The sequence below is a fragment of the Pangasianodon hypophthalmus genome, chromosome 20 (genome assembly GCF_027358585.1).
Source record: "Pangasianodon hypophthalmus isolate fPanHyp1 chromosome 20, fPanHyp1.pri, whole genome shotgun sequence".
NCBI classification, from domain to species: Eukaryota; Metazoa; Chordata; class Actinopteri; order Siluriformes; family Pangasiidae; genus Pangasianodon; species Pangasianodon hypophthalmus.
In genome coordinates this window covers 12,915,024-12,933,505 of record NC_069729.1, presented here as the reverse complement: position 1 = coordinate 12,933,505, position 18,482 = coordinate 12,915,024, and the positions used below count along the sequence as shown (strand labels likewise).

At 37.2% G+C, this 18,482-nt stretch overlaps 1 protein-coding gene across 14 annotated transcripts in view; it reads right to left on the bottom strand.

Annotated features, from left to right (window-relative positions):
* The window catches only part of atp2b2 (ATPase plasma membrane Ca2+ transporting 2), a 169,501-nt gene that overhangs the window by 7,655 nt on the left and 143,364 nt on the right, over nucleotides 1–18,482 (bottom strand). For 8 of the 14 annotated variants that reach the window (XM_026932428.3, XM_026932426.3, XM_053226920.1 and 5 more), the window contains 10 exons: nucleotides 15,570–15,811; nucleotides 15,008–15,242; nucleotides 12,766–12,945; nucleotides 9,770–9,857; nucleotides 8,852–8,958; nucleotides 7,770–7,961; nucleotides 6,348–6,561; nucleotides 5,959–6,170; nucleotides 4,551–4,658; nucleotides 3,550–3,732 (listed from right to left, as the gene is read on the bottom strand). In XM_026932428.3, the coding sequence (XP_026788229.1) occupies nucleotides 3,550–3,732; nucleotides 4,551–4,658; nucleotides 5,959–6,170; nucleotides 6,348–6,561; nucleotides 7,770–7,961; nucleotides 8,852–8,958; nucleotides 9,770–9,857; nucleotides 12,766–12,945; nucleotides 15,008–15,242; nucleotides 15,570–15,811 (1,761 nt within the window). Of the gene's footprint in view, nucleotides 1–1,360; nucleotides 1,533–3,549; nucleotides 3,733–4,550; nucleotides 4,659–5,958; nucleotides 6,171–6,347; nucleotides 6,562–7,769; nucleotides 7,962–8,851; nucleotides 8,959–9,769; nucleotides 9,858–12,765; nucleotides 12,946–15,007; nucleotides 15,243–15,569; nucleotides 15,812–18,482 lie in introns of all 14 variants that reach the window. The other 6 variants (XM_026932431.3, XM_026932432.3, XM_053226921.1 and 3 more) reach the window with 2 other exon arrangements.

The following is an 18,482-nucleotide window of genomic DNA, read 5'->3' as shown; positions in this document are numbered from 1 at the left end:
GAGAAAGACTGAGGGTGATTTAAATGTCATGTGTCTTCGTCCAAGTAATTGTTTTTTACCTTGTTAAAAATCAAGGTAAAAGGTATGTTGTCATATGGCAACAATATGAAGTAGAGGGTTAAATTATGAGGAAGGAATGCTTGAATTATTGTATTGTTTTATTTGCAAACAACTGACCTATGTGATTTTATCAATTAATACATTTAACTTCACCATTATGCTCCTAATTTGATTACATAGGGTGGTAAATTGGGTTTTGCCAAAAAAAAAAAAAAAAAAAAAAAGGTAACAGTAAGCACAGTTACATATACAACAATAATGTCATAATTAACTTCAAGCAGCTACCAGACAATCTATGTGGTTATGTAAAGAGCACAATATAGAAATTTCATATTGCTCTAACTCCTCTGCAGCACAATGCATCCCTGTACTACAGTACAATGCTCATATCATTCTATAACAACTGTTATATTATTTTAATCACTATTGCTTCTTTATATCTAATATTTTACTCTAATATTCTATGTCTATTTAAAACTTCCTTTAGTTAAATGCCTATTTTCTTGAATATTGTTAATAGTCCATGCACTTGTCTGCTCTGTTTTGTATGTTACATGTCATACATGTGTGCACACACCACGAAAAACTCCTTGCATGTGTAACATACTTGGCAAAATAAAGAGAGTCTGATTCTGATTGTCTTGGATTAAAGCTGTTATCAGATTTTTAAAATTCAGATAAAGTCTCCGGTATTCAGTGCGTAGATACTGTTAATCTAGTATCTAGTGGAGAAACATAACAGGATGTTAAAGGGCTATTTTCCCTTTCCCACTACCCGAACACATGTAATTCATTAAATGCACTGATCCAAAAGTGTGTGTCTACCACAAATAACTATTTGCTATTCATCACTTCTAAAAATGTAGTAATTCTTTACTAATATAAGTCAAATATAATGTTATTATACGGGATTATAATACATAACACGTACTAGATATCAAGTTGGTTGAGATATGATGACAATTAGCAAAGTATGTATTAGCAGAGAACAATACTTACTGATGGTACTTCAACAATTTTGAAAAGTGAAGCACATGGTGTTTATGGGATATTCAGATATATTTCAGTTTCAGGGAAGAGGAATTCAAATTTGTATAGAACACTGAATTACAACTAATGGAGTGAAATGTAATATTAGTGGACTTTTGGACCCTAGTATGTATGTAGTATTGCATTTTGGTCTCCTCGCTGCTGAAATTAGTCAACTGTACTTGGTCTTTTCCATATTTTTTTATTTTGTCTAATTTCAAATTTCCAAGAGGGCATCTGAGACAAGCACACACAGAAAGTAGTCACTCACGGCCAGCAGGAACAGCAGCAGTGCTGGTAGGAGAGGAAAGGGCATTGGACAAGGACATGTGACTAGGACTAGAAATATTGGTTACATCCTGATTCTGGCTGGTGGTGGAGGACTGGCGCCTCAGTGCTCCCTGAAAGGAAGTCCCGCTCTTGAACGTGTTCACAACCTCGATCTGCAACAAGGGTACAGACAGTACATTCATCAAATAATCTACACTTCAGTACTGGTTCAGAGCATTAGGTTTGAAGGCACAATGTTTCACACAAAGTCACCTTTTTCACAGCATTGTTATAGATTTCAAAAAGCTGTCTCGAAAATAGAAATTTACATGCTTTAAAAAAAGCCGAAGTCCTTTGCTTTAGACTGTGGCGTAAGTGAACAGTGTAATGACGCCAGAAGAAAGTGTGTCCAAAGGTGTTCAGTACCTGCCATCTGAAGGAAGCGCTGCTAACATGAGGAATTAGTAACAGCAAAACCAAATGCATAGGCCATATCATGCAAAATATCAGTTCACAAATATTCCATGCTTTTTTCAATATTTTCATAAACATTTTGAATGAAATTATGTTTTTTTTAGTGACTTGTAATTCTTTATATGTTTAAATAGTTGCGAGCAGTTTCTAAACAGTTATTCTTATACTTTCAACAAATGTCAGCTTAAAACATGTCCAATGGAAACAGAAACCATCCTCAAATTTACCCAAAATGAAGTGTTCAATTAAAAACATTTGGAGAAACATGCTGTAAACTGCAATATAAGTAAATACTAATACTCTCTCTCTCTCTCTCTCTCTCTCTCACACACACACACACGCACACACACACATATCCAGTAATACACTGTTCATTAAAAAATCCCTGTTACAGTTCATTTAAAATGAACTGTATACTGGCTACTATGCCTTAAAATATTAAATATGAATATTACAAAATATAATATAAATATGTTCTTGCCCCATTCTCACTCCATGAAGAACACTCAGTTAGTTTTCCCAATAAGCTTATTGAAGTGTTCTGTTCATTTTTTTAAACCCCATCCCAACTGTTTTGACTGTAACCTAATTTTAACTTGGTATTCTTTGTTTTAGGTAAATTTATCTTATCTGTTTTATACATTTTGACTAGAGGGTCGTTTATCATGATTATTACAAATCTGCATGTGTGTATATAAACTAGAATTTTTCTCTTTGAAGCATTCTGATTCTCCCTTTCCTATATCTCACTATGCATCTTAACACAATAATGAAAAATAAAGACTACTAACTAGATACCAAGCTACTACTGACTTCAATGGAGCTACCTATTTGCCCTCTCCTGTCTCTATACCAGGATCAATACATATTTATAAAACTAATCTTGTGCAATATAACAATTTAATCATCTCTACATACAATATTATATATAGCTTTATGCATTTACTATAGACGCTCGACAATTTAACACTGTATGCTAGTACAAGTTATCACTCCAAAATATGCCAAAAGAGCAGTCTTTTTCTCCCCAGTAAAACTCTCCGATTTTAACTAACACCGCCTAGAAGCCCTGTCCCCGTCCCCTCGTTTCATCTGCTCACAACAGGCATAGCCCCTCGCTTTCTACAAAGCTAAAGTAAAATGAGAATATTTTGAGCTCATCAGTTAACATTAGAGATTTTTTTTTTTTTTTTTACCCTTTACTGCACTTTACTGAGGAAAAATCCAGTTTCATTAGTTCAGGATAGTTAAATATTTTATCATGATTTGTTAAAATGGTAAGTCACAAGCAGGGGAAAAAACTGATACTACACAAGCCTATATAAAATAATTCATTTTTAATTCTACTGCCTACAATCAAACTCTTGTGGTGACTGCAAACCTGGCAACCCTGCTGAGAAAGCAGGATTTTTTATTTTCTTTTTTTTAACAAGACCCACTAAATACAGCACCCAAATTTTCTGCCTTGTTATTGACTGGAGTCAGGTTAAGCTGTTTTTTGCCTTTTTTTTTGGTGTATCCAGCTTCCTCAAAAGGAAGACTTGAATGCAAAACTTTACACAACAGAACAAAATTAAAGCTCAGAATTAAAGCTTTACCTAGTGTAAAATTAAATCTGTGTCCATGCAGACAAGGCATGAATGCTAAAGTCATAATATCAAGTACAGAAGTGTACAAGTATCTTTAAAATTATTTCTGTGTCTCTGTGCCTCACACCTGAGTCTGGATTCTGCTGAGGCCCCGGAACCAGAGGATTTGTCCTCGTCGTAACTCCCTCTCAGCATGATCAATTTCCTCTTGATCCTCATTCAGTTCCTCCTCTGGTACATCATCCTTCTGAGTGAGCTGACCAGCTCCTTTCAGGAACCTCAGCTTACTGTTCGGGATGGTCGATATCACCTGAATTACACCAAGGGATCACACTTTGGTATCATATTGATAAGCAACTACAGTCTGATCAGAAATTTCAACTTATGATTCATGTTTTTCATTTACGGCATTTGGTAGACGTCCTCATCCAGAGCAACTTACAATTATCTCATTTATACAACTGAGCAGTTGAGAGTTAAGGGTCTTGCTAAAGGGCCCAGCAGTGGCAGTGCTAGGATTTGAACTCATGACCTTCCAGTCAGAAATCCAACATCTTAACCACTGAGCTACCACTTTTTCATTTAACTATTTGTGGAAAAGTATGATTTTTTTTTGTCAATTTATTTTTAGGAAACAAGATTCCAGCAATCTTCATTAGTACAAGTATAATAAAAAAAGTATAATAAAAGATTCACTACTTTTACACTTTTTCACTCTTCAGTAAAAAGGTAAGTATTTCATGAATAACAATTTTTCCTACTACTTTACACTTTGTATATCTTTCTATCCATCTCTCCATCTTAATAATATGCAAAGCACTGCAAATCTTTTTCCAGCATCACATCTTTAAACTCTCCCAAGGTATTCTTTTCCCATTTGTAATGTTATTTGACATAATGGGATATATCAAAAAGAAAACAGATAGCATACAGAGAAGTAATAAGTGAGTCAATTTCAGGTCTTGGTCATTAAGAGACTACAACAATTAACAATTACAATCAATCTATCTATGATGAAAGAGGTACAGGTCTTGGTAATGAACAAACACTTTTGCATACTACTGTAGGCTAAAAACTTGGTGGCCCTGAGTGAAATGATGTTTCTCTCTAACTGAAATAGCAAGATACCTGTCCCCAGACCAGCTCTCCAAGCCCGAAGAACACACACCACATCCACTTTTCCACATCGAGAGGAGAGCAACTGAAGGGTTTCCCTCCAAACTGCACGATAATAATCTGAAATGCAGTTTCAAAGAGTCCAATCAGTTATAAAGTTGTGTCACAGAAACCTTCTTTTTGTCTTCTGATTATCTCCATTTTCACTTCCTGGTTTCCTTCCTGCTCCAGCTCTGTTATCAAAACCCCCAGATTTGCCGCTATTACCCTCTGTATTCATTCCCCTGTATATTATTATAGGCATAATTCCTCTATGGTTCAGAACCTTTGTGAAACATTGTAAAAATGCTTAGAAGTCCCATTCAGCACAACTCCACCCATTAGTTCCACATCCACTGAAAGTAACAGGAACTAAAAAGTACCTGGAACTATAGCCCAGAAACTAAATTTGAATATCCTGTTGCAAAGTCTTGCATGGTTTTCCCTCCAGTTCCTTGAGCATAGTTTACTATTGTATGTGGAACAATAAATCATTTACTATGCTTTAAATTACCAAGAAAGGTCTAAAATTTGCCTAGGCCCATCTAAACACTTTTACACTCATTACACCACATTAGTTTGTGAACAACTGACCATCACACCCATATGTGCTTTTTGAAGAAACCATTCCAGATTTAGTCCCCCTTTGCTGTTATAGTAACCTCCACTCTTCTGGGAAGGCTTGCCACTAGATTTTGGAGCGTAGCTGTGGGGATTTGTGCTCATTCAGCCAATAGAGCATTAGTGAGATCAGGCACTGATGTTGGATGAGAATGACCGGGGTGCAGTCGGCGTTCCAATTCATCCCAAAGGTGTTCAGTGGTTTTGAGGTCAGGGTTCTGTGCAGGACACTCGATTTCTTCAACCTTGTCAAACCATGACTTTATGGACTCGCTTTGTGCAAAGGGGCATTGTCATGTTGGAACATGTTTGGACTACGTTCAAGTGAAGGGAAACTGTAATGCTACAGCACACAGTATAGAGATATCCTATACACTTGTGCGCTTCCAACTTTGTGGCAACAGTTTGAGGAAGGCCCATATATGGGTGTGATGGTCAGGTGTCCATAAACGTTTGGCCATAGTGTGTACTTTCAAGCCTAATTTCTGGCATAAATAACTGAGTTCATACACAATGCTCATTAAATCAGTTTTTTTATGGAAATACCAAAAAGTCTCTTTTAATTTATTCAATTTATTTTCATTGAGTGTTTATAGCAAATTAATGCAATTTTTATTAATGCAAAAAAATTGACACACACCACCCTACATAATAGGAATCAGTTCTGTAGTTATTTAGTACCTGACCTTTAAAGAGAACTACTTCATATTAATAAACTGTAAACTACATGAGCATAAACTATATTTGTGTTAGTTACTACCTGAATTGCAAAAGTGCCCAGAACAATAGAGCAGAAAATAGGGTTTCTGAAAATGCCATCAAACACATTCCTCTCTCCGTGAATCTTGCGGGCGTTGATCTCGTTGAAGAGCTGCATCATGACAAAGGTGTTGAAGATGATGGTGTAATGTTCAGATGGAGGCGAGTGCAGAGGTGCGTTCCTGCCATTGTCGATGTCAAAGAGCTGCTCGCCTACACAAATGTGGTTATGCAATCAGTAATCTTTTTTTTGTGCAGTAGAAGTTCTATATTTTCAGAATTACTGGGTAATGCTCCTCCAGATTTCAGGAGGCATTTACAGGAAGCATGCCCTTAAAGAATAATCAGGTCAAAAGTAAAATGTATACAATTGCTAGGAGAAAGACATACCAACAAACAGCAGACTGAAAATGATGACAAGCTGGTAGATGCCGTGGCCCAGGATGTTCTTGGTCATGGTGCTGGAGATGAGTGGCTTGTTGCGGCCATATGGTTTTCTCATGAGCAGTGATTCAGTCGGAGGTTCTGTGGCCAGAGCCAGGGATGCAAAAGTGTCCATGATGAGGTTCACCCACAACATCTGAACAGCTTTCAGTGGAGAATCCTGATAGAAAAAATTAAAATAGGGTCAGTAATACATGTGGCCTTGTGTTAATTACCCCATGGCATGTTTAATAATGTTATAAACAATCTGGAATGGTATTGTACACTATTGCATGTACCATTCTCTTTAACCAGGCTGCCTAAAAGCAGGAAAATCCTATCCAAAAATAAACAGTACAGTTATTGGACAGTGAGACAGACAGAGACAGAGAGATGTTTCTCATGGGAGGTTATGCTGTCTGATGCAATAATGTTATAAATTATTGTGATTATTGTCATAAGCTGCAAGAGAATCCCATGGGAATCTGGTCATGGAACATGACACGGAACTACAACGACTGCCTTATCTCAGTGATTTCTGAGGTAATCTTTTAAATTCTTGGTCCACAATCGACATAACTGATCTGTCTAATGTTCAAGACATCTGTTTTTAGGACATCAAGAGAACATAAGCGTTACAGCTAGGTGTGACAAATGGCTTTAGAGATTTTAATCATTCACTTTGAATTCCATGTGAAAAGTAGTTTATCATCTTAAATATTATACATATATCTTATTCTTTTTCTCTTTATTAATGTTGTGAAATTGTACAGAGCAACAGATGGGCTTTATTCAGTAATTCTGCACCTATACTGAAGGGTATACATTGATAAAATGGTCTGCAACTCAGTGTAGAGTAGAAATAACCTTTACCTTGATATTATTAGGCCAGTGTTCCTCAAGGAAATTCAGCAAAGTTATTATAGAGGACTGGAACTGGGTCACTGGCCTTGGCCCAGTAATGTTATAGTTTCTGTTACTGCAGCCATGCTAAGAAAATGTCCTTTAATTTGTGAATTACAGATAAGAGGTTATATTACTAAGTTACTGCAGAATTGCAGAGGTTAATAAATGATAAGTACACAACATTCCTTAAGACTCAGTACATTTTGGAGAGTCGAAAATTTTAATAAATTTTTACCTGTAAAAATAAAATTTTTTTACTGCAGTGTTAGAGAGAGATTGCTATAGTACATACAGATATATTTTATCACATTTGGTCAATTTTCTTGCCAAATGTTTTATACATTTGTGATCAAATTGTCTGCAGTGATCACCAATTTCAAAAAAGTCAGCAGAAACCCTTCTGTAAGTGGATGTGAAATCTGAATATGTGAATAGTGATATGTAACGCATACTGGCCTATGGTGTATTGCATATCAGTATAACCTGTGTAATACAAGCTCCAGTAAATGCCACAATCACGGCCACCACATTAACAGTAAGCTGGAACTGCAGGAACTTGGAGATGCTGTCATAGACGTTGCGTCCCCACATCACTGCTTTCACAATACTGGAGAAGTTGTCGTCCGTCAGGATGATGTCTGAAGCCTCCTTAGCCACATCTGTGCCTGCAATTCCCTGCAATTAAAATGGGGAGATTTTTATATTGAGAAAAATTCATATTACATTTAAGTCATTCTGCAAGTTTTAACTGAGATCCAAAAATGTCTGGAGAACATAATTGAAATGATGGAATTTTTCACCTGGATGACTTAACCAGGAATAAAGAGCAATGATATCCCATGCTACCTTGGGCTCATACGTCAAAGAGAGACACTTTACATTTTTCATATTACCACATAAGATTCTGACACCTGAATGGTTACTTGTTAACAAGGATGCTAGAGTGTCCTTCCTTTTACTTCCTGCTTCATGTTGTCCTGCTTCAGTATTTAATTCGTTTTAATCAAACTATGATGTGTTTATAGGAGAAGCAAACAGAATAATAAATGCAAAAGTGGCATATCCATATGGCATCTATGTAAACAGGACCTCCGAAGATGTGAAAGTAGAAAATGCTATGGTGCCTTGGTTTGTTGAGCAGGAAGACAGATCCATAGTCTTAACCTTTGGTCAAACTTTGGAGGTGATGAAATTTTTGGCTGTTATTTAACCATAAACACATAATATAATTGTTTACAGGGGCAATGCAACAAAATACAGACCTGACATTAAAGGATAATTGATTCTGTTATTATCTGAGGCAATCTACTGCTCAAAGTGCACACTAGGGGACACTGCTGCACTTTTTTTTTTATCTGGAGGACACAAAATGGCGTGATGCTGTGTGTCAGTGTGACGTTAGCTGGGAAATGAGGACAGCCTGAATTTGGGTGGCACAGAAGAACGCAAACACTCGAAGGATGGAATTACAACATAGCAGCCTGATTTTCCTCTCCTGGCTGAAAAAAACTGAGCAGCTGGGCTGGCTATGGTTGAAGTGTGTTTACGGCTGAGGTGGAATGTACCATGGCAAAGCCGACATCCGCTTTTTTCAGAGCAGGTCCATCGTTGGTACCATCGCCTGTTACAGCCACGACCTGCCTCTGATCCACCAGCGTGCTGTCAATTATACCTGAGAGACAGCATCATTACAGGATAAGCATTAATAATAATAATAATAATAATAATAATAATAATAATAATATCATCACGATATCTACTTAATTGTATTGTTACATTAGTAAATTGCTACATTACTAAAATTATTCCTTAATCTGACCCACAGGTGCAATGGCTTAGTTAAGGCTTTACATTAAAGCATTGTTGGCATTAAATGGCATTAGTTAACACTAACAAATCATGAACATCAGCATTAATACACCATAAGTAATGTTAATAAAGCAATTGACACTAAATATTAACTAAATACACCTGTAATAACTGCAGTGTTTTTTCCATCTACAGTTAAAAAATAAGTCCACATAAATTAATTACAAATGTTACTGAGTTTTAATAATTAGCTGTACAGTGGTTAGTGGTTGTCAATGTTGGCATGTACTACTCAGACTTAATTATAAATTCTGCTGATTAATTATCATAAACATATTAATTAAGACATTGGTTAGCTAAGACAGGTGTTCATTATTCGGTTTATAATTAGCAAACATCAGTTCATTCAAGTATTAACTACTTTGTTAACACAGTGTACAAATCCTGGGTTTATAGTTAACACAAATAAAGGCAAGACAATATTTTATAGGAAGATTAAAATAAATAAAATTTTATATTAAATTTTACTTTAATAAATGTAAAGTTAATAAAGGGTGTTCAGTCAGTCATCTTTCCTGAGGGCACTAGTTTGTTTATTTGTTATTTTTATATTAATATTAAAAAAAAAAACAGAACACTTCAATATAATTAACAGATAAAACAGATTTTCTCACCTTTAACAAGGGTGTGTTTGTCTGTTGGAGAGGACCGGGCTAACACTCGCAGCTTGGGCCAAACCTTATCAATGCGCTCCTGTTCGACCTACAGATGACATGCAAACAATGAGCCATTAGGGCATTCTGAATCACTGCAAGTGTAAATGAAACACAATCCCAGATACCTAAAGTCATCATCATGGTGTTACAGCCTTTACTTGTTAGTGTGAGCATGGGTGTAATTAGAATAATGCTCATAAGAAGATGCTAGAAAACTGAACTTTGGCAGTACAGTGTAATTATTTTGCTCGCTAATTATTAGGGATGTAAAGATTCACTGGTTTGATTTGGTCCTCCAAACTCAAGGACTTTAAGTCTTAAGATGGCAATGGCAACTAGAAGTACTTTTCACTAATGACATTGCTGCGGAGATTAGGCAACAACTCTAACAAAACAGTGGAGGAACTTCATAATTTCTGTTGACTAAGCAAAATGTTGCTAAAAACAATAAATTAATAGTTTTATACATAAAAGAAACTGAGGAGGAAGAAGAGAAAAAGAGGAGTCTTTACACCTGTAATGTTACTGGTAATGTCAGGAGCATTACCACTGAAAATGTATTAATTGACACTATGAATTTATTGAATATATAATGCATTGAATGAATAGTGTGTAAATGTAAAAAACTGTAATTGAAGATACAAATTTAACTTAAATTTTAACTTTAGGTTCAAATTTACACATGCTCAACAGGACAGGTTTATTTTTGGCACTGCGTCTATTTTGTTTCTCCCCTCTCTTTCCCTGGGTGCAACAGCTGATCCATAGCTGAGAGCTGCAATGAGGCCCAGGAAGGTCTGTTGGGAATGCAGGCACCCGAGGCCTGATCCACTGAATCCTGATTTAAGACAAGGCACTGGGAGGTGAAGTTGAGGTATATTCACAGTAATGTGTATACATATTGTTTGGTGCCAAACAAAATATATGTGCCAAAATATACAGGCCAAAACCATGAAACAAAGGTGGAGGTTAGTCACCAAAATTTTCCACCCAGTAATGTTCTAAACAGACTGGCTGGAGTTTGTTCAGTTAGCAGCGGACTGCATGGGGCCCAACAAGGAGGGCGGTGTGAGGACACACTTCTTGGTACATCGTGTGACTGTGACCAGAAAGGAGCAAGTGACAGAGTTGCGGGACTGCTGCCTTTGGCGCACTGGGACAGCACAGGACATCACTTCATATTAGTCCTCAACGACCACGTGAAGTATCCTGAAGCAGTGCCTCTGTGGTCAACCTCAAATATAGTAGGAAGCCATATTTGTGGTCTGGGAGGTGCTGTAGACCACCATAGGATATTCTCCTTTTGAGATATTATACGGAAGGAAGCCCCAGGGGATGCTGGACATAACTAAAGAAAGCTGGATGGATGGTCTAACACCTAGTAAAAATGAAGTTCCCAACAAGACAATCTGTACCAGGAGATAAAGTCCTTCTATTACCTCTCGCCTCTAGCTTAAAATTACTCTCCCAGTGGCACAGACCCTTGAAGGTCACATGGCGGGGAAACCAAAACACATGGCTGATTTACCATCTCAATCTCCTCAAACGCTGAAGAGAGGAGGCCTCTATTGTCCCTGGCAGTGGCAGAGTGACATGAATTGGGATCAGAGCATTCAAAAGCATCAAATCCCAATCTAAACCCACTTGAAGACCATCTGTTACTGTACCAAAGAGCAGAGGTTAGTAATCTGCAGGCCGAATTTCTAACGTGTTTTCTCCCGTCCTCTACACTGACCTAACAGACTATAGAGACTCCCTCCAGTGTAGTTGTGTGCAGCCTGATGTATCACCTGCCAGAACATGAATAGGAGGAAATGCTAGAAATTAGAGAAATAGAGAGTCCTACAGTAACAGGAAGAGTCATATTCTGCTTGTGTGCAAGCCAGCTAGGGCGAACCATTTCTGCATGGACATCTGCAAAGTTTATGCAGTTTCTTTTGCTGTTTCTGTAATGCCTGTCTAATGCCTCATATTAAAAAGCTCCAGGATTGGCTGGGCATGGATCTTTTTTACTCAACCTTGAATTTGATCAAGGACTTTGGTCAGATTGTTTTGTTGTCAGAGTCCAAGGAAAAGTGGCTTTCTCCACACCCATTTGGCTATACCAATTTGTCACACTTTGGGCCCTGCAGGGTGCTGGCTACATTCCCATGACTAAGGGACCACATTCTATGGCCTCACTGTGCATATGCTGCAAACTATTTAGATAAAAACATATAGTAATGGGTATTAGTGTCACATGCAGCATGTGACACAGCATGTGACACAATGTGCGCGATCGGAAGGAGGTACAGTATCTGGGCTTCCACTTGGGTCATGGGCAAGTGTGTCCCCCAACTAATTGTTGTGTCCCCCAGACTGCTGTGATAGTAGCTTCCCCCTGACCTAAAGCCAAAAATGAGGTGTTACAATTCCTGGGCCTGGTGGGTTATTATCATTGGTTTGTGCCAAAATATTCAGACCTCACCAGCCTCCAGACCGAGCACACTAACAAGGGAGCAGCAGATCCAGTCCAGTGGTTGCAGCAGTGCCAGTGGGCCTTCATGAGCAATGACGTGCCTCTCTGTGGGGGGTCCCCGGCTTCACTTTCTTGACGTATCCTTCCCCTTTTGTGTTGCAGACCAATGTGTAAGACAAAGGGCTGGGGGATTTTCTGTCCCATGGGGAAGAACCGCCAAATGCAGTGCATCAGCTAGAAGCTCTCCATGGGAGTGTGCAGCATCATCTTAAAGGAGTGTCTGGCCATCGAGTTATTACTTAGTGGGTATGTGGGAGGTGAGGGCACGGTTTAAGGTGGCTCAGCACTGGGCATACTGCAGGGATTGTTACAATATTATAGTATATCTAGCAAGGTTAATCTTATAACAGGGAACAATATGTGAATCTGTGAATTTATCAATATATGTTTGTGTGTGTCTATGTGTGTGTGTGGCTTAGTTCTGAACATGCAGTACCTCTCCCTTTTCATTACGAATCCTCCGGTTGAATTCTTTGCCCTCGATGCACAGGAAGTCCTCTCCAGGGTGGATGATGCCACATTTGATGGCGATGGCTCTGGCAGTGTTGATGTTGTCACCAGTCACCATTCGCACTGTGATGCCAGCACGCTGACACTTACGAATGGCTTCTGGCACCTGCAGACATAAAGCAGGCAGCTGTTTGATGTTTGTGAGAATTATACCCACTAGATCTGGTATATGAACACTTATATATGAACAAGACACAACGCTAAATAAAAAAAGGAACTTTGAATTCCTTCTGTGTGGGGCCTTTTAGGTTTAACTGAATTAGCTTTGTTGCCAGGTAAATTTCATTCATGTTTGGTCTGACCAGATGGAAGATGGAAGAGGAAGAGCTTCATCAATAATGAACAGTGGAATAGGAAGGTGACAGGTAACGTTAGACCTTTAACTCAAATGGATTTGTTTACAGATTCTCAGGTATCTGATGGTTTATTTGTTAATAGGGGCAACCCTGACGACTGCAATTATACAGGACTTGTTATATATTGCTTAATATATCACTGTTTATGACACTGCCTGAATTTTTTTTTTTAATGATTTGATTCCATAAATCAATGCTTTTGACCTTACAATGACTTTTTTTTTATATAAAGTTATATAATATAATAAATAAAATAGCAAAAACTAATAACAAAATGAATAATATATGACTAATTGAAAAGGTGGATTTTGTACATATATGTACATATTAGATTTTAAAAAATTTAAAATGACCCATTGAATTTTTTTTTTTTGCTAAATGTCAAACTTGTTCTCATTGTTCTCTCACAGAGATTGACCTTAGAGTAATAATGATAAATGAAAGTATTGAAAATGACTGATAAAAATTGTGATATTAGTAGCTGTCCCTTTCCTCCATCTCTTTTATTCACACTCCTAATTGTGGAATAAACATACACACACACATACACACACACACACACACACCTGCCATTAGTAAGCTCCCTAAACATGAGAAGAGTTTTTGATGCTTCATTTCCACCAGAATTCTTCATGTTGCTACCATGATGAAGATAAGATTTGACACTTTAAACAAAATGATACAACTGTACTGCTACAACATCTGAGCCCATTGAGATCCTTCCAATCAGTCCAGGTTTGGAAATCATTTCCCAAAGCAACAAAATGTTTATGACCTACGATTCACGCACGTGGAAAATTCTTATGCCTGTTTAAGGCCTTTATATGTATTAGACATACAAAATAATTCTAATAGTTTATTTGTATTAGTGTATAGAACCAACAACTGTGCTATGTAAAGTTCATTAAAGTCAGACTAAATTTTGTAAAGCATGTGACAGGAAACTGCTGAACATGTGACAGGCAAATGTTATTGCATCATAAAATATAAGATTTTCAACAGGGGAAGGGGTTGGGTATATGTAAGTGTAAATTCATGATATAGTTTAAGCTTAAGAAATAATTATATTAAGATATTTTCAAATAGTTCAAAAGCATTTTTAATACAAATTGTTTAAAGGCATTGGCTGTTGTATAGATCTGTTACAGTGGAATTTAAAAATAAAGTGGAATAAAGTGGAAAAAAATTATGAATGCCATTTTAGGTACATCAGGTGAATTGATGAAGGCTGTCATTGTTGCACTGTTGCTTAATCCTATCATTAGGACTATCAGATTTTATTCGGTCATCATGTAGATTCGGTAATGATAGAATTTTGTTGAGCTATAGCTGGGATTGGATTTAAAGCTTGTTGGGTCATGTCAGACTCATTTGGAATGGTTTCAGGCTATGGTTCGTTGTGTTTAAAATTTCAGGCCTAATTACAGGCTCAGCAGAGAACGTCTGCATTTGAAGACAGACATGCACAGTCTTTTAGAGATAAGAAATGGTGTGTTATATCTGATTTAACATCTTATATTTCTTGCAGCTAATTACCCGAGAGTGGTGTAATCTATATCACCGAAAATTAAAATCATTACGCTTGTGTGGAACAAACAGAAACACACGTGCAGCAGACCTTGCTCAGTATGCAGGCTAAGGTGAATCAATACGGTGTAAAATTAAAATTTAGTCATCCAAAACTCTAAAACTAGTAATATAATTAAGCATTTTAATAATAATATAACAATAATTTAGATAATTTAAAATAATAATTTACTAATATTTAGAAAAAGCAACACAATCAGCCATTGCTTTACACCAACATCCCACCTCTGGTCTGACAGGATCTTCAATTCCGACCACACAGATTGCGGTCAGGTCAGTTAGGATGATGTTTTCGTCATCCCAGCTTGGCTCAGGATCGGCAGGAAAGTCTCGGTAACCCACACAGATGGTCCTGAGGCCATCGCAAGCCATGGGTTCAATCACTTTCTTCACCATCTCATCTCGGTCTCGAGGTCGGAAAACCCGAGGCTCACCTGCCTCGTTTAGAATACGACTGCACCTATGGCATGCCCAATATTTCAAATCAGTTAGAATTATAACTTTCAACAGTCTTGTAAATTAGGGAAAACAGAATAATTTTGTAAATTGTGCATAACATTTCTGTTCTGTAATCTCCAATTCAAACATAAAATCCCTTTACACAAATACACACTTGTCTTCAGAAAAAAATCCCCGGATATGATGAAGAAATATGATATACTTTGTAAGCCAAAATTGCAAATCAAAACAATTTATATGTGAAACAGCAAATGAATCATACTGATCATACGTTCTGTTAGTAATCTAAAATCTAAAAAAAGGAAAGTGAAAACCAGAAGGCACTTGCTTTTTCAGGATAATCTCAGATGCTCCTTTGCTGTACATCCTGAAGCTTCCATCTGGAAGTTTAATGACAGTACTCATGGACTTCCTGACTGAGTTGAAGGTGTAGACTTTATACAGCTTCTCTTCAGGGATCTGGTTCCGAATGGTCTGGTAATCTCGCTTTAGCTCCAGCACAAGTCCTAACAGGCCACACTCAGTTTTGTTGCCCACCTGCTTGGGCAGACCTCCCTCCTTATCTGGGGGCTGACACAAAGAACCAAAAAGATGAAATGGCATTGGATATCAGACCCATAATGAACAAAGTAAACAAATATAAGGTTTAATGCTGGCACTGTTAAAACTCAGTCAAAAAAATAAGCTTGCCAAAACACATTCACTTAAGCTTATTGCATGTATATCATGTAAAAATCACTTGAAGGTACATAGTCCAGAAGCAATCTGATGTAGAGTTTGAGCACACGTGTACTATAATTCCATATCTATGCCCCTTAGAAATGCAAACACTTGGACAATTACACCCAGTAAGTGCAAAAGTTGGAAAGCTATAATCATGCTTGCCTTCAAAAACATTCAGCTACTTTGAATATAAATGGAAATCAGGCAAAAAAATAAATAAATGTGATATCTTCATGGAATTTGGAAGAATCTACTTTGAAGCCATTTCTTAGATTGACTGCAGAAAAATGTTCAAGCACAAAGTAAAGATTTCAAACACCGTACCTAAACATTCCCTTGAGATACATTTAGCCCAATACAAATGTATGGGCATTGATAAATAACTGCTAAACCAGCAGTAAAGACAATTCACAAGGTCACATAATCGCAACTATTTCCTTGTGATTCTGTTTCACCAGCAGTGCTGCCTTATCTAAGAAGAACAAACCGATAATTACACAGTACGACCCTAGAGACAAAGAAAGAGAAAGCAAGAGCATCTACAAACGCATTTAAATTAGAACTGGTTAGACTGAATAGCCTGTTGTTTGATCACAAGAGCCCTATTGGGTCCCACAGGAAGGTGTGGACACTTAGAAGAGATCGGATCTGGCACGCAGAGCCTGGCTGAACGTCTGTCCTCTCCCCGGGCATCACACACTCCTGCGAGCCTTGGCATATGGCAGAGCGAAAATTGGCAGCATTACTTCCTCTTTTCCAGTGCTGCTCTCCCCAATAAGGTCATTTTCATAGCACCTCTTTGATTATCACCCCATCACCAGCACTCGAAGGGACAGAAACAAGCCATTTCGCCAACTCCCGACTTGCTTGAATGAGAATCGCTGAGCATAAGGAACCTGAGAGTGATAGTTGGCTAAAATCTCAGGCCACATGGTGCTGCTGCAGCCGGAATGAGCGACTTTGCCCAACATATAAGACAGATTTCCAGGTGACACAGTGAGAGATTTCACCTTGACACAGGGCTTAGTGTGAAAAGAAGCGCCTTTGGAATCCATGCACTTTTGCACTTGGCAGTGCATGCTAGCTATTTCTAGCAAATTATTTTTGTCTGTGCACTCATTGCACTACATGAATTTATGTGCAGAACATCAAACTCATTTCAATCTGTTGTATGCATGCCAACTATTATGTAGGATAAATAAGCAGTACATTTCATTTGTTTGGATGAAGACCAAGACTTGGCCAGTTTTTCCAATATAGTGCAAGCGCAAATTATTAGCACTTATATAAGGTTATGCAGCAAAAAATACTCCAATATGCACAATGCACTACTACCTCTGGTGATTCAGACTGTAGACTCTATAGGGTTATAAGTCTAGGACTGTAGACTTGTAGTGTATACAGGTGTAAAAAAGAAATGCAGTCCAGAGGTTCTCAGTAAGCTTGCATAACTGCTAATTAAGTAAAGAAAAGAAAGCTTATACTTATTGAACTGATTGAACTTATTTAAATGAAAGAACATACCAGTGGTACCCAAACAATACCACAATCCATGTTACTTTGGTGAAAATTGTATTCATTTGGCAGGCATTTTACCCAAATGCCTCCCACACACTATATATATATATATATATATATATATATATATATATATATATATATATATATATATAGTACTGTGCAAAAGTCTTAGTGAGCCTACAATTTTTTTCGTGCAAACTTTGTTATAGATTTTTATTTTATGACTTCTACTTTATCGACTCAGCACAGAAACATCTTAGATTTCCAAACATTATGTTACAGAAACGTTACAGAAAATCTGTATGTCGGTACAGAAAGAAAACATATTATGTAAGAGACCATTTTTCAGACAAAAAACATAATAAAGGCTTCTGGGTTTTGCATGCAGACTGCTCATTTTTTTTTAAGCAAAGGGTTGTCACACCAAATATTGACTTTGTTTCATTTATTACTGTTTAATACATTAAAAAATACTTTAAAGTATTATTTTAATGTAGAAACATATAATTTCATTATCTTTGAAGGTATTTTTGCTCTAGGTCTATATGAGCCATGGAGGGTTACAGGTCAGTCCAACAATGGCTCTGACTAAGATTATTACATATCGATTGTTTACTGGCACATTAAACAATGATCAAGGCTTTTTTTTTACACAAATTGTGATTCAGAAATCTGTGCAAAATTTCATCTTAGACATGAAGATGAAATACAAATTGGAAGCAAATTCAGCCTGCTTGGATCAATAATCAAAAAGGAAATCACAAGCAGTCAAGACACTGGATATCAAGTTATGCCTTATTTAAGTTGTGATATGTCTAGTAATATCATATAGATGCAAAGGTTGGACAGCAAAACAAGACAAAGAAAAAAAAAACAATACTGTATAATTCTGGTGCTGGAAGTGAATAGTGTGTATTCTGTGGACTGCCAATAACAGCAAATAACTGGACAATACAGGCATTTCTTTGGAAGCCCAGATGACTAGTCTTTTAATACA